This window comes from Lithobates pipiens, unplaced genomic scaffold (assembly GCF_037356315.1).
Source record: "Lithobates pipiens isolate NorthernLeopardFrog02 unplaced genomic scaffold, aLitPip1_a1.2 Scaffold_16, whole genome shotgun sequence".
Lineage (NCBI taxonomy): Eukaryota > Metazoa > Chordata > Amphibia > Anura > Ranidae > Lithobates > Lithobates pipiens.
Window position 1 is genome coordinate 579,354,545 of NW_027507748.1, and position 16,177 is coordinate 579,370,721.

The following is a 16,177-nucleotide window of genomic DNA, read 5'->3' on the forward strand; positions in this document are numbered from 1 at the left end:
ACTTAACAATGTGAACTGAACACGCAGAGGTCACTAATAAAATACCAATATTCAATACAGCTTTTCTATACAATCTGAAAATCAGGTCTGACGTTAGAACTATAGAGGGATTAAAAAAAATTACCTACCTTAGTCGTTCAGTGCAATGTTGTTTTGCCAAGGGTTATGATGTGCGTTCAAACCCATTCAACACATATAAGTGGTCAGAATGCACTAAACAAATGTACTAGTAAATTACAGTAATTAATATTATTGCTTTTGGTGCTAAAACAGTGACAATTGTCCAAATTGCTCCTGCTTTAAAAGTATTAGCTCTAGATGTTGATCATTATACCAACCTTATAATTTATGTGCTTTCCATCCAAGAATAGTGCTGAATACAATGTACACATGTATTGTCAGTTATTGAGGTAAAGTACAGCTGATTCTCAGTAGGAACGTTTTCTTAAAGTCCCTTTTTCTTATTTGTTGTTTCTAGTAGCCTTCTGTAGAGTGTGCTGAGTAGTTTTACAAACTTGCTTTGCGATAATATTGAAAAGGACTTCAGACGGTGGCCCATATGCATCCCAGAGCTATGTTTGGCATTGCTTGTGGCATTAAAAATATACAGCTGATATGAAATACAGGGAGTAGTCATTTTGCTTTTGGAAGTGTGAGCAAGTATTTTTGCATACATGTATTTTTTGGATTTGTTTTAAGTTTTGGCCTCTAACACCACCAGGGGTTGCACGTAATATTCCGTGAATGTAAAGCTTCATAAAGATGGCAGATACTGTAGACATGCAACAAAAGGCTTTAAGGGACTTCAGGTATACTACAATAGATTTAGAATATTGGTATGGGCTATTGGCGCTACCTCTGTTGGATTACTTTAACCTCTACTGGGTTGTTATTACCTATATTATGTGGCCCAAAATATTTATCAAATACTTGTAAGGGATGGATTATATCAAAGAGTGTATAACCCTATGCCAACCATATGTATACACTGATAATATCAATAGCATACAGTAAAATAATGGCCCTCAGGGGGTATAATCCATCCCTTACAAGTATTTGATAAATATTTTGGGCCACATGATATAGGTAATAACAACCCAGTAGAGGTTAAAGTAACCCAACAGAGGTAGCGCCAATAGCCCATACCAATATTCTAAATACTACAAGCCACAGACTTCTAACAAAGTCTGAGGAACTGAAGGGCGGCAGCAACCTTAACGTTTGTTCCCCTTTTTCCTAAGCGCGGCTACCTGTACACACATCTTCTATACTACAATAGATAGTCAGAGACTACAGGCATGACACAAGAGATGGTCAGAGATGACAGGCATGCTACAAGAGATGGTCAGAGATGACAGGCATGCTACAAGAGATGGTCAGAGATGACAGGCATGCTACAAGAAATGGTCAGAGACAACAGGCATGCTACAAAAGATGGTCAGAGACTACAGGCATGCTACAAACGATGGTCAGAGACAACAGGCATGCTACAAAAGATGGTTAGAGACAACAGGCATGCTACAAAAGATGGTTAGAGACCACAGGCTTGCTACAAAATATGGTCAGAGACTACAGGCTTGCTACAAAATAAGGTCAGAGACTACAGGCATGTTACAAGAGATGGTCAGAGATGACAAGCATGCTACAAGAGATGGTCAGAGACAACAGGCATGCTACAAAAGATGGTCAGAGATGACAGGAATGCTACAAAATATGGTCAGAGACTACAGGCATGTTACACGAGATGGTCAGAGATGACAGGCATGCTACAAGAGATGGTCAGAGATTACAGGCATGTTGCAAGAGATGTGAAACTGCTGCACTAAAAATCCAATCCAGACACCTATTATAGATGTCACAAAATGATATCTGTTGATAAATACCAATTGTGAATAAAGCATCAAATCCAAAATGGTATACATAAACCATCAATGCCACCAATAAAGGTTAATTAATTAGTACAAACAATAAATGTTTAAATAAAATATCAAACCAAACTAGTATGTGCAAATGACACCATATGTGAAAACTATAGTCTATTCAAAAATGTCTGTGTTCACCTGTGATTCCCTTCACACACAGGGAATCGCGGTTGAACACAGACATTTTTGAATGAACTTCTATAGTTTAGATTTTGGGTTTAATACCACTTTACAGCTATAGTACTAAGTGTCTATTCCACTTGTTTGCACCCTCCCCTTCTCCACTGCCACATTTGGCACTTTTTGAGGGGGAGCTGGTGCCTGGTTTTGACAGGAACCCACTCCCACTTTTGGCTCAGATAGTCGCGGCGATCTGAGATGTAAGTTCAGCCCCCCTCCTTGCCCCCCAGTCTTCTGGGATATATCACAGATCCCAGAAGATGCAGGACCATTCCCAAAATGCATGCACAGTTGGAAGCCAGTTGCAAAGCTGCAAGGCTTTACTGCCGGTTTCCCTTAGTCAAGATGCCAGCACCTTCACCTAAGGCCAACTGAAGAATCGGCTCCAGTGAGGGCATTGCTGGATCCCTGGACAGGTAAGTATCCTTATATAAAAAGTCAGCAGCTACAGTGTTTGTAGCTGCCAACTTTACATTTCTTTAGGGGAGCCTGAAGCTCCTCTTTAAAATATTTTCTGAAGTGTTAAGCTGAAAATCTAAGAAGAATCTATGTAAGAAATGCAGCTTCTATTATCTGGAGAACAAGTGGGGCCTCGTTCAGTTTAAATTCTTAAACTGTCCAGGGATTCAAAGATAGATCAAGAGAGCTATTTAAGGCCTAAATATATCAGCTTGCTATTGCTTCTGTACAGTAAAAGGGTCTTACTGGCCATCTATTTCTGTCCTAGTTCCCATATCAGTCATTCTCAACCTTTTTACCCTGGAGAAACCCTTGCAATAATTTCCAGGTCTTAGGGAACATCTGCTAAAAATTAATACAACTGCTAAAATGTATTATATCTCTTATTCGTGGTGCAATAGCATGATCATTAAGTTGCAGAAAGTTAAAAACAAAACAAAAAAGAATAAATGTGGTGCGTGTATCCCTCCTATACTGTATGACAATAATAATCTTAATATTAAATAAATAATAACAATGGACATAAAAGAGACACAGACTGCTTATTTACGCCAATGATCTGTGGAGAAGTGTCCCCATACAATCATAGTGAGTGGAGAATTTCACCATTACTTTGGTGGACAGTGTAGTGCCTCCATACATTGTTGGTAAGTAGAAAAAGCCCTTTTACACTGGCAGTTAGTAAAGAAGTAACCCCTTATATTGTATGTCAGTGGATAATGATTCCCTAGTCTTTGTAGGTGCTAGATCAATCTACTACTGCTCAAGGAACCCTTAGCAATCTTAAGAGGAACCCTACATTTCCATGTTGAGAAACCCATATTATGCTACATTGCATTGAATGGGATGGCCCTTGCCCCCTCCTATTGGGGTATGAGGGCAGAACAGCAGAGCTCTCTTATGGTGCCCAGTACAGCTACCTGTTATCAGCAGTATTCAGTGTTACACAATTCTACCTCCAGGGGTTCTTGATGTAATAGAAAGCTGACCACAGACAGATGTTCTATCTACTCATAATGTCTGGGACCTGCAAATTATTGACAAGCAACTTACAAACTGCATATTAAATCTTGCCTTGATGTTATTTTATCAAAGGCCAAGGGATAACAGAATGAATGCACTCTCAGTAGCAGACGTTATTCATCATGCTGGAAAATGCAATGCTTTTGACTCAGGCTACCAGCTTTGATCCATTGCTTTGGTGAAAACATCATTTTTTTATTAACAGCCTCAATTTTTAAACAGTCCATATACAATAGGTATTTTCTATCCACAATGCACACCTGTCACCACGCAGGATAACAACTTTACACTATTTTAATAGTTCCTGGTCCACTTACAAAACATTTTCCAGCAAGACAAGAGATCATATTAGTCTCACAGGTTTTGTTTTTAAAAAAATCCTAAAGAAATCAAAAGTGAAGATATTCCTCATATTCTAAAATCTTACACAGGCTGAAGATACGAAAAGTTTGTGTTGCTAGATTTTAGAAGTTTTATGTATGTGCTTTTTTCAACAATTAAATGGTGAGTTCCCCTTTACTAAAAAACTACCTATGCAGGTAAGAGTCACCTGAAGATAAAAAAAAAAACACAACTGTGTAGCTTTAACTAAAGTTGAATGCCCTTGCTATAGCTGTAGGTCATTTATGAACCTACGGAAGCCTGGCTGAAAAACTCCCAGAGATGGTGTCCCTCTATACTGCTTTGTTGCATTCTGCAGTCTACATTCTGGTTCATAGTAGCCCTACCACCCCAAAAATATAAAGTATAGCTCACCTGACCTTAAATGTAGCATGGAGCACCTTTATACTGTCTATTATGGCGATTACTGAAGAATATTGTGTGAATGTATGAAGGAAAAAAATTAGATTTCTTAATCTTAACAAATCTCATATTTACTTTGCAGGAAGTATTAACAGAGGTGGAAGCCTGCCTGCCATCCTTCGACCTCCACCAGCCATGGTTCAGCGTCATCTAGATCTTAAGCCTTTTCTCTCTTTTCCTATGGAACCGCAGCCAACCTTAGGATTCTTCCCCAGGTTCAGCACGGTAAGAGTGACAAGTCTATTACATTTTCTATGTCTTGTTTTCTAGTTTTACATTTTGCAGGTGTAGCACTACCCCCACAGGAGCCGCTGGTATTTTCTTCCCATTTCCACATTTAGAACACACACAGCCAGCATTTCTGGCTCGAAGATGAGTCTACGGGTTACTTTTAATGTTTTTTATTAGAACAGGAACTTGGATAGGGATGGGGAGCATGGAATTACTCCAAAACTGTACAACTCGAGGACGGCTTTACTTGTGGCTGCTATGCATAAACTTCAGTCTGTATTGCACAACTTTTGACTGTATTGCACTAAGAAATGTCCAACTATATCACAAAGCTGACTGTTACCTGTAGCCTTCCAGAGCCCCAAAGCACTGGACTGTCATACTCTGCTGCACTAGGGATTTGTATTCACTTATCCATAGGACAGTTGGACTTCTTCCCACCTACTTCCTCCTGGCACTCTCCAGTAAGCCTCCTCTTGACCCAGCTCACTCCCTGGACAAAGGTTCCTCAGTAGCCCCCTATTTTATCCTATTTATCCTGGTGACCTTTATCAGTGAAAGTGAAAGAAAATTGGTCACCAGAACAGGAATGGAGAGGAAATCTTCCATCTCTCAGGGATTTTCTCTCACTTCCTGTTGTGGCCATAGGACAGGAAGGGAAGGTAAATCTTCTCAATGGGACACAGATTGCACTCAAGGTGGATGCTCCAGCAGAGGTGGACCTTATATGTTCAACAGCTTGAAGTATGACCTTGCAGCCCCCTAAGGACTGGGGAAGCCTGAAAGGAACACTGGAAAAACACCCTCTGTTTATGTTTTTCCAGTGTTCCTTTCGGGCAAAAAAAAATAAGTTTTGCCTTTAGTTCTTCATTAATAACATATCAATTGCAGCCTCCATATTTCTTTCTTAAAATGATCCTTTTAATGCAACTGTTACAGTACTTATGCCTCAATAAATATCTGAAAACTCAGACTAGAGAAGTTTTAATCCAAACCTCAAATCAGCTTTTCCATATACTGTATGGGTAAAAGTACCCCCATCTATGAGAGGCACTTTAAAGTGGCACCAACTGACACCCTTATTGTCCAAAAGTAAACCACACACATCAAATACTTAAAGCAAAGTTCCACCCCCCCCCCCCCCCCCCTTTCCAAAAATTGAAAGTCAGCAGCTACAAATACTGTAGCTGTTGACTTTTACTAATTGGGCACTTACCTGTTCAGGCATCCAGCAGTGTCCTCACCCGAGACGATTCTTGAATCGGCTCTCGGGTGCTGGAGCCGCCGTCTCGACTAAGGGAAACTGACAGTGAAGCCTTGGGCCTTCGCAGCCAATTTTCTACTGCGCCTGCACAAATCGCTCTGTGCTCTGTTAATGGGCTGGCTGAGGTGGGAAGGAGGGGGCCAAACTTCTGGAAATGGGAGCGGGCACCTGTCAAAACTAGGTACCAGCACCCCGCAAAAGGTGCCAAATGTGTCAGCTGGGGGGGGGGGAGGAGGCAGACAAGCGGAACTTCACCTTTTGGGTGAAGCTCTGCTTTAATTGTCATGTAATCTATTTTTCTTCAATTGTTTGTTTCTGCTTCCTTATAACCTCTCCTTTTCACCCTCACGTCCATTTTTCTGGAACTGGCAATGCATGTTAGTGGTGGTCAATGCACACTACACATCCCATAGTCCCTAGCCTATCTCTGGAGCAAGCAAGAGAGGGTGGCTACGTTCCAACCTACTGTGGGACCATGTAGAATAAACATAGCCACTGCACCCTCTAACAGGAAATCAGATTATAACAGCAAAAAAAGGAATTTAGTGATCTGGAAGAGGCTGAGAATGTGAAAGAAACAAGAACAATAGAAGGTAGTCATTGAAACTCAGATTACATACTTGAATACAATGCTTTTCTTAACCAGAGTTTAGTGTCTCTTTAAGACCCTCCACCAAAAGTGCAGTATAGAAATATTATCAGATCCATGCACTGCACTGTACATATGTACTGAACTCTCTGCATTATAAATATTGTACAATGATACTATCTTCTCAGTGGACCTATGGGTAATTTGGGCCCTGTGCCTAAACCTAGCCTGGTGTCCTCAACCAAGAGATAGAGAAGCCCAGAGCCCAAAATATTTTTAAAGAAAAAAAGCAGTTCAGGTTTTGAATAACTCGGCACATGTTCCCATTTTATGACACCATGTTATAAAGCTCCACACAAAAGGCTGTTTCCATGCCAAGCAGGCCTTACATTAAATGATTACAGATGTACCAAGGTTGCTGTCAGATCTTTTGGTGCATCTGACGTAAGATCTTCCTTTGTTTGGTTTACCTTACGCCAACAGGAAGGGTGAAAAAGAAAAACACTCTAAAGAGAGCAAGCTCTTCCCCAAAATAATGAGTACAATCATTTAGCTCAATTACAGACTATGGTACCATCATTAATGTAAAGGTGTGGAGGGTGATCTCAGCTGAAGCGTAAAGCCCGTACAGTAAGGTCTGTTATTACAATTGACACATAAAGTTAATTGGGCCTTTGATACAAAAAGACGCCTGAATTAAGAAAATATCCGGAAAAGCATTTAAAATCAGTAGACAATGGTTTTACACTAATGATACCAAGGCCTAGCCGTCTGGTTACATGTGCTGCAGCTTTCTAGCTGCTTTGGATCTGATACTACATAAAACAGAAAAGAATAGTAAAGATGATGTTTTAGCAGTCAGCCATATTCATGGAGATTCCACTGTCCCAGGACCAACATGGAGGATGGAGGTAAGGGAGAAGAGCGGACACACGTCGCTCTCCTTCCCTTCTTTTTGGTGACCTGCAAAGTAATGTGTATGACTGTCACTTCCCCCGGGTGGATAGCTGGGAAGGGATGTATTGCAACGCAATCTGCATTGCAATACATTCAGTGGAGCCCAGAGGAGACATTGGGGGTCTTTTAGACCCTGTATGTCTCATTAAAAAGAACCTGTCACCTAAAAATCATCACAAATGGGACTTTTTGTCCCCTATGTAATAAAAAAAAAAGAAGTTAAGCAAAAAAAAATAAAGTTACACCCAAGCACATAAAATCATAAATTTTGAGCCCCCCCCCCCCAACTATATGAACATAAACGCAGGCGTCGGGGGCACCTACATATGTTACATATTGCCGTGCACACTTAAAGCAGAGTTCCACCCAGAAATGGAACTTCCGCTTTAAGGGAGGTGACTCCCTGACAGACCACATTTGGCGTGTCATTTTTTTGGGGGGGGGGGGGGAGAACGGATACCCTCTGTTTAGAGTGTCCCAGCTCCCACTTCCGCCTGATGCACCGCGACATCGTAAGGATGATCACCTCTCCCCCCTACCTCTCCGCAATCATATGGGACACGTCACAGGTTCCAGCTGATTGCCCGGCCAGTCGCGGCGCGCGGCATGGCTCGTGCATTCGCAGTGGGTTCTCGGCTGTAAAGCCACAGCCGGGCGCCCACAGTGACAATGCTGGCACCACAGAGAGAAGGGGAAGACAAGCGGGGCTGCGTTCCCCCTCATCGCCTGGACCCTGGGACAGGTAAGTGTCCATTAAAAGTCAGCAGCTGCAGTATTTGTAGCTGCTGACTTTTTTGTTATTTTATTTTTTAAGCAGAACTCCGCTTTAAGTGAGAACAATAATCCTAGCACAAGACCTCCTCCGATACACAAAACTGATGACCTATAGAAAATATAGGGTACTGAAGTATGTCACCATTTCATGGGTGAACACAAATTTAAGGTTTGACATGTTAGGTATCTATTTAACAAAACACTTTAAATGGTACATATAAAAAAAAAATGAAGGAAAAAGGAGTAAATAAGAGACGTTTATTGTTAGGGCTTCCATACACTTTAGGGTCGGGTTCACACTGGTTCGACATGGAAGCCGGACAACTTTCATGCCAACTTTGTCTTACGACTTCATGTTCGACTTCCATGTGACTTCAGTGAATGGGATCTGACTTTGATCTGACGATACCTGGTATGAATCTAGAGGGGGACCCCACACCAAAATAAAAAACTGCGTGGAGTCCCCCCCACAATCCATACCAGATGCTTATCCTAGCATGCAGCCCAGCAGGTCAGGAAAGGGGAGGGGATGAGCCAGCGCCCCCCCCCCCCCCTCCTGGGCCACACTAGGCCACATGCCTTCAACATGGGGAGGTGCTTTGGGGCAGGGGGCATCCTGGGATTGCTTAGGCGACTAAGCGGACATTAGAGTGAATACCTGTCAAAACTAGGCACCTGTTTCTCCCCCTAAAAAGTTACAAGCAAAATTAGGTAGAGGGGGGGGGGGGGGGGGCAGGAGGACTTAAAGAGGGATTCCACCTAAAAAAAAATATTAAAAGCCAGCAGCTATAAATACTACAGCTGCTGACTTTTAATAAATGGACACTCACCTGTCCCGGGTTCCAACGATGCCGGCAGCCGAGGCCGATCGATCGCTCGGCTCTCAGCTGCTGCCGTCACCATTCTAGGTGAGGGAATCAGGAAGCTTCACTTCCTGGTTCCCTACTGCGCATGCACGAGTCGCGCAGCGCAATAGGAATTCTCCGCGCTGTCACTGGGACCCGTGTGTGTCCCAGCAGACAGCGCGGCAGGACAGGAAATGACATAGACTCCCACGGGAGTCTATGCCCGGAAGTGGGTGTAAATACCTGTCTTTGACAGGTATCTCCACCCCCCTCCCCCCTGTAAGGTGCCAATTGTGACACCGGAGGGGGGGAGGGTTCCGATCAGCGGAAGTTCCACTTTAGGGTGGAACCCGCTTTAACCACTTGAGATCCGCGCTATTGCCAAATGACGGCATTAGCGCGGACCTACATTTCCAGGACTACGTCTATTGACGTCGTCCTGGTTACGAGCGGCCTGTGCGCCCCCTGAGGGGCGCGCGCGGCGCGCTCTGTGATCGGCGAGTCCATGAGACTCGCCTGATCACCGATCCGTGTAAGGGGTCGATCCCGACCCCTTATCACATGATCAGCTGTCAGCCAATGACAGCTGATCATGTGACAGAACGGAGCCGGTAATCGGCTATTATTCCTCCTCGCGCTGACAGCGCGAGGAGAGAAAAAAAAAGCCGATCACCGGCGGCCGTGATCGGGACATCAGTCCCGATCACGGCCAGCAATACAGCTGACCACCTGCCCCCTGCCAGTGCCCACCTGCCCACCGCAGTGCCATCCTGAATGAAAGTAAGTGCCCCCCATCAGTGCCACCCAGCAGTGCCCATAGTGCCCCCAGCGCCACCCACAGTGCCACCCACAATGCCACCCACAGTGCCATCCAGCAGTGCCACCAACAGTGCCACCCACAGTGCCCACAATCTGCCGCAAAGGTGCTGCACCCCAGTGCCGCCCATCAGTGCCCAGCAGTGCCGCCCATCAGTGCCCAGCAGTGCCGCCCATCAGTGCCCAGCAGTGCCACCTATCAGAGCCACCTATCAGTGCCACCTATCAGTGCCCATCAGTCCCATCTATCAGTGGTACCTATCAGTGCCCATCCGTGCCACTTATCCGTGCCACCCATCCATGCCATCTTATCTGTGCCCATCTTTGCCCATCAGTGCCGCCTTATCTGTGCCGATCGGTGCCGCCTTATCTGTGCCTATTAGTGCCGCCTTAACTATGCCTATCAGTGCCCACCAGTGCAGCCCATCAGTGCCCACCAATGCAGCCTATCAGTGCCCACCAATGCAGCCCATCAGTGCCCACCAATGCAGCCCATCAGTGCCCACCAATGCAGCCTATCAGTGCCGCCTAATCAGCGCACTTCAATGAAGGAGAAAAATGACCCGTTTGCAAAATTGTATAACAAACTATTAAAACATGATTTTTTATTTTTATTTTTTTGCATCTTTTTTTGTTTGTTTAGCAAAAAATAAAACTCCGAGCTGTAACTAAATACCACCAAAAGAAAGCTCTATTTGTGGGAAAAAAATGATAAAAATTTCATTTGGGTACAGTGTTGTATGACCGCGCAATTGTCATTCAAAGTGCATCAGCGCTGAAAGCTGAAAATTGGTCTGGGACTGAGGGGGGTTTAAGTGCCCAGTAAGCAAGTGGTTAAAGTGTTACTAAAGCCAGGAGCCTGCATTCACTATATCTTGTCTCCCACAATGCACAGAACATGGAAATGCAATTATTTTAGTAAAGATAAACTGCTAAACACCCTTTCTCATCAGTATATAGCAGTCTTGTAAATTCTATCAGTGTCCAGCTGAACACTGGTTAAAGGAGGAGTTTTCATTCTCTGACTGTCCTATGAGGCTGCAGGACTCCTGACTCACCGTCTGGATAGTGCTGATTGGCCCTATGCTGAACACATGCACCCTCCTAACAAAAAAACAAAAAAAACAACAAAAAAAAACAACTCTCCAGCAATACACACCAAACTGAGCATGTGCAGAGTGCCCAAAATGCTCTGTACTATAAGCAGATGGATTGGGGACAGTAAAAGAGTGAAGGGTCAGAGAAGACAGGATCAAGAAGCCTTTTTACACAATGCAGAGGATTAACCCCTTAGGTTCCACAATGAGTATAACACACATGCTTTACTGCATATACAGATTAATTTTACTTTTGTGGATTTAGTAACACTTTGAAGTGGAACTTCCCATTTTGGGAGAAGCTCTGCTTTAATAGGTGAGTTAGATGGACAACATTCTTTGTCAAACTCTGCACCTGAGATCAGTGGTGGCACCTGAGATTAAGGGTGCACGGGCGCTGCCCCCTCTCTCCTGCCACCCTCTCTCTCCTGCCACCCCCTCTATCACCAATACATAGATTCATGCATTGCATGAATCTATCTATGGCTGCTGCTGCCACCCTCTATTCAGGCGCCGGCCCCTTTTCGGGCGCAGGATGCCTGAATTACAGTGGGGGGGGTGTTTTTCAAGCTGTCTGATTAGAGCCATAGGCTCTAATAGGTGTCAAAAAAGGTGACCTGCGAGTGCCATGCTGGGCTGGCACAGTGGCAGGTTCGAACAGCACAGTGGCAGGGTTTGATGGGCCCAGTGGCAGCGTTTGAGGGTACAGTGGCAGCATTTGATGGCACAGTGGCAGCATTTAATGGGCACAGTGGCAGCATTTGATGGCACAGTGGCAGCGTTTAATGGGCACAGTGGCAGCGATTGATAGGCACAGTGGCAGCGTTTAATGGCATAGTGGCAGCATTTGATGGCACAGTGGCTGCAATTGATTTTTTTTCAAAATTTGCCTGAGATATAAATGTCACAGCCACAAAGTGAACCATTGAGGCTGTGCCATGTGTACAGCCCTGTCCGGCTGTATTGTTAGGAATTAGATGGACAGATAGAGGGCGATAAAACTTTGGCTCTGCCGTCTGTTTTTTTTCTGCCCCCCGGTCACTCATGTGAAAGAACCCTTTGCAAGTATTATAAACTTGGTAAATGTAACTTTAGATTTGGGTTTACATGTCCGGTAAGTCTGGAACACACAGTGGTGGTTCAGTAAGTGGTTTTCCCCGAAGGCCCAAAAATGTGACCTTGTACATTGCAGTTCTTGTATCATCTATTCTTTTATCTCTTGTGTAGAGCAATGTATTCCGTCACACATACCAGAAACATTTTTTAAACATCACAAGGTCTTGCGGATCAGGCAGCGGATCAGGTAGCGGAGCAGTGGCATTCTTGGTCTTGATATCTCAGAAATGCGCTACATCTTCCAGAGTTTGCCACACTGCATCTCTCGTAACTTTCACAAGGTTATTGAACAATAAAATTGATCTCGACATCTCCAGACTTCATATCCAGTAATAGGAGGTAATAAATATTCTCTCTTAGTGGACTTTCCACTTGGGACCTTGGGTTGCGGCCTGTGAGTTATTTGTTACAATGTAATTATATTGCTGCATTTAGCAACAGATTCTGCCTGCTATAGGTCATCCAGTGTCATCTTTAAAAACAGACATATTTTCCAAAGAGAAATGTTTGGATTTATATTCTGCTCACTGATCCATGAATGCTGCTTTCGTTTGCCTGACATTTAAAGTGAACCTAAACCCAAATGTTAACGTAAAGCTATGTTAACAGACTTACTGGGGTGGAAAAATGAAGCGCAAAAGTTTGGTTTTCCCTGATTTTTTGTACACCTTTCCCACCATAAAATGATGCAGCTACAATAAAAATTTAAAATAATATTTAGCAAATTTTTATATATTTTTTGTTAAAAATCAAAGGTTCTGGGAGCCAACATAGGCTGTGGGGAGCAGCATCTTACACCAAATGCCCTGTACATACGGTCGGACATTCCGACCACAAAATCCATTGGATTTTTTTTTCCAATGGATTTTGGCCGAAACTTGTGTTGCATACACACGGTCGGACAAAGTTGTCGGAAAATCCGATTGTTCAGAACGAGGTGATGTATATAACCTACGACGGGACTATAAAGAGGCCAGTAGCCAATAGCTTTTGTCTCGTAATTTATTCTGAGCAGGCGTGGCACTTTGTCCGTCGGAATTCTCTACACACAATCAGAAAAAGTCCAGTCGGATTTTGTTGTCGGAAAATTTTAGATCCTGCTCTCAAACTTTTTCCGTCGGAAATTCTAAGCAATAAAGTGACAATGTGCTCCTTCAAATTGTTCTGTGCTTCTTAGAAAATAGTGCCCCATAAGAAACGCACTCACCGCTATTATTGACCCCACAAGGAGGTATTTCACCTTTACAGTATGAGCCACTGTGCAGCCTGTAGAGTAGGAAAACTTCCTGTCCTGTATCCTCCAAGTGCCTCCTTATCTGTGATGTAAGTGGTCTCCTTCCTGTTAACATCTTAACCACTTGCAGACCGGACCAATTTGCTGGTCAAAGACCAGACCCCTTTTTGCGATTCGGCACTGCGTCGCTTTAACTGACAATTGCGCGGTCGTGGCTCCCAAACAAAATTGACGTCCTTTTTTTCCCACAAATAGAGCTTTCTTTTGGTGGTATTTGATCACCCCTGCGGTTTTTATTTTTTGCGCTATAAACAAAAATAGAGCGACAATTTTGAAAAAAACGCATTATTTTTTACTTTTTGCTATAATAAATATCCCCCAAAAATACATAAAAAAAAAAAAATTCCCTCAGTTTAGGCCGATACGTATTCTTCTACATATTTTTGGTAAAAAAAATCGCAATAAGCGATTATTGATTGGTTTGCGCAAAAGTTATAGCGTTTACAAAATAGGGATCGTTTTATAGCATTTTATTAATAATTTTTATTATTTTTTTTTTTACTAGTAATGGCGGCGATCAGCGATTTTTATTGTGACTGCGACATTGTGGGGGACCCATCGGACATTTTTGACACATTTTTGGGACCATTGTCATTTATACAGTAATCACTGCTATATAAATGCAGTGATTCCTGTGTAAATGACACTGGCAGTGAAAGGGTTAACCAGTGGGTGGCAGTGTAGGGGTTAAGTGTTCCTAGGGGTGTGTTACTAACTGTGGGGGGGTTGGGCTTTCATTTAGTGAACACTGATCTCTGCTCCAATCACATGGAGCAGAGATCAGCATCACTAGTTGCTAGACAGAATGGAGAAATGCTGTTTACACAGCATTTCCTCCATTCGGCCGCTCCGTGAGAAGATCGCGGGGATGCCCGCGGCGATCGAGTCCGCGGGTCCCGCGACCGGACTCACGGGGGTCCCGACCAGCGCGGGAGCGCGCCGCCGGCGGCGCGCTCCCGATGGCAGGGCGGCATTGAATATTGGACGTACCTGTACGCCAATATGCCTGCCCGTGCCATTCTGTCGACGTACATCGTCGTGCGCTGGTCGGGAAGTGGTTAAATGTTGCCCAAATGTAGCGAGAAAAGAAACTCCATAGTGTGATACCGTACAAATTTCCAAATATGTATTAGTAATACAGATGGCACTCACATTTAATAAAAATAATTCAAGCAAAAAATGTTCAAAATCAAGAAGCCGGATCAATCGCTCCACGGCTCATAACCGGAAGTGATGCAATAACGCTGTTAGTCCCGCCCTATGCGTTTTGTCACTGGGACGTCATCTGGAGCGGCCTTAGGGGTTAGTTCCTCCAGATACATGTGGCTCAATAGAATAGAATTTGTTTTCCATTAAGACCTGGTTCACATTGATGCAGTTTGGCATGTGATTTGGCATGTCAAATCGCATGCCAAATCGGCGGCTATTGCCCGCAATGGAACCATCCGAATCGATGCGAGGCCGCACTGATTCCCAAAAGTAGTTTCTGTACTACTTTTGGCGATTTCAGGTGTGATTTCAATAGATATCTGTGCAGGAAACCGCACAGATGTCTCTGAAATTGTCAGACTGACATGCAGGAATGAAATTGTGCAAGTTCAGCTGAACTTGCACGATTTCAATCCCGCCTCGGTGTGAATCAGGGCTAAATTAATAATTCAAGAGGACAGCATAGCTCCCAACTGTCTCTGATTTCCAGGGACTGTCCCTTCTTTGGAACAATGTCCCTCTGTCCCCCTTTTCACCTCATTTGTCCCTCATTTTGGTCTGTTCTATATATTTGTATATAAAATGCACTATTTATCTTTCAAAACGTGTTTCCCAGTGCTAAACCTATAAAGGAATAGTAGTGGTTAAAAAAAAAAAAAAACACTTGTGGGCTTAACTAATCTTTTTTTGTATAACTCTCCTGTAAGGGGGCATTGCAAGGGGGGTGTCCTATGCCTGCAAACTTTTGCTAATAGGTGTCCCTCATTCCTATCTTAAAAAGTTGGGAGGTATGGTACAGGCCAAGCTAAAATAAATTCTTCAGTTCATAATAACATACCTTTTCTTTCTGGTTCTCATGGGGTGCAGTATTTACATCTCACCTGCAGGTGTTGCTGTTGCAATTGCACTCCATAGAAATCCTGCAGTGGGAAGGCAAAGCTCTTTGAATTGCTGAACACAGTGACATCCATGGAGTGTAAACTGGTATTCAACAAAAGTGCGTCATTTTTTGAAGTTTGTATTTTACCAGCATAATAGATGTGTGTCTCATCTAAGAGCAACAGCAGCACTGTACCCTTAGTACCTTATGTTCTTTCCTCCCAACAACACACTGTACATCCAGATCCCCAACCTCTGCTTCAAGCTTTGTTTAATTAACCACTTTCAGACCGGACCAATTTGCTGGTCAAAGACCAGACCACTTTTTGCGATTCGGCACTGTGTCGCTTTAACTGACAATTGCGCGGTCGTGCGACGTGGCTCCCAAACAAAATTGACGTCCTTTCTTTCCCACAAATAGAGCTTTCTTTTGGTGGTATTTGATCACCCCTGCGGTTTTTATTTTTTGCGCTATAAACAAAAATAGAGCGACAATTTTGAAAAAAACGCATTATTTTTTACTTTTTGTTATAATAAATATCCCCCAAAAATATATAAAAAAACATTTTTTTCCCTCAATTTAGGCCGATACGTATTCTTCTACATATTTTTGGTAAAAAAAATCGCAATAAGCGATTATTGATTGGTTTGCGCAAAAGTTATAGCGTTTACAAAATAGGGATAGTTTTATAGCATTTTTATTAATAATTTTTTATTA

The 16,177-nt window shown here is 43.3% G+C and overlaps 1 protein-coding gene across 4 annotated transcripts in view; it reads left to right on the forward strand.

Annotated features, from left to right (window-relative positions):
* ZNF385A (zinc finger protein 385A) overlaps positions 1-16,177 on the forward strand; it is a 496,355-nt gene that overhangs the window by 344,873 nt on the left and 135,305 nt on the right. For all 4 annotated transcript variants that reach the window (XM_077483783.1, XM_077483787.1, XM_077483785.1 and 1 more), the window contains one exon: positions 4,471-4,613. In XM_077483783.1, the coding sequence (XP_077339909.1) occupies positions 4,471-4,613 (143 nt within the window). The remainder of the gene's footprint in view (positions 1-4,470; positions 4,614-16,177) is intronic.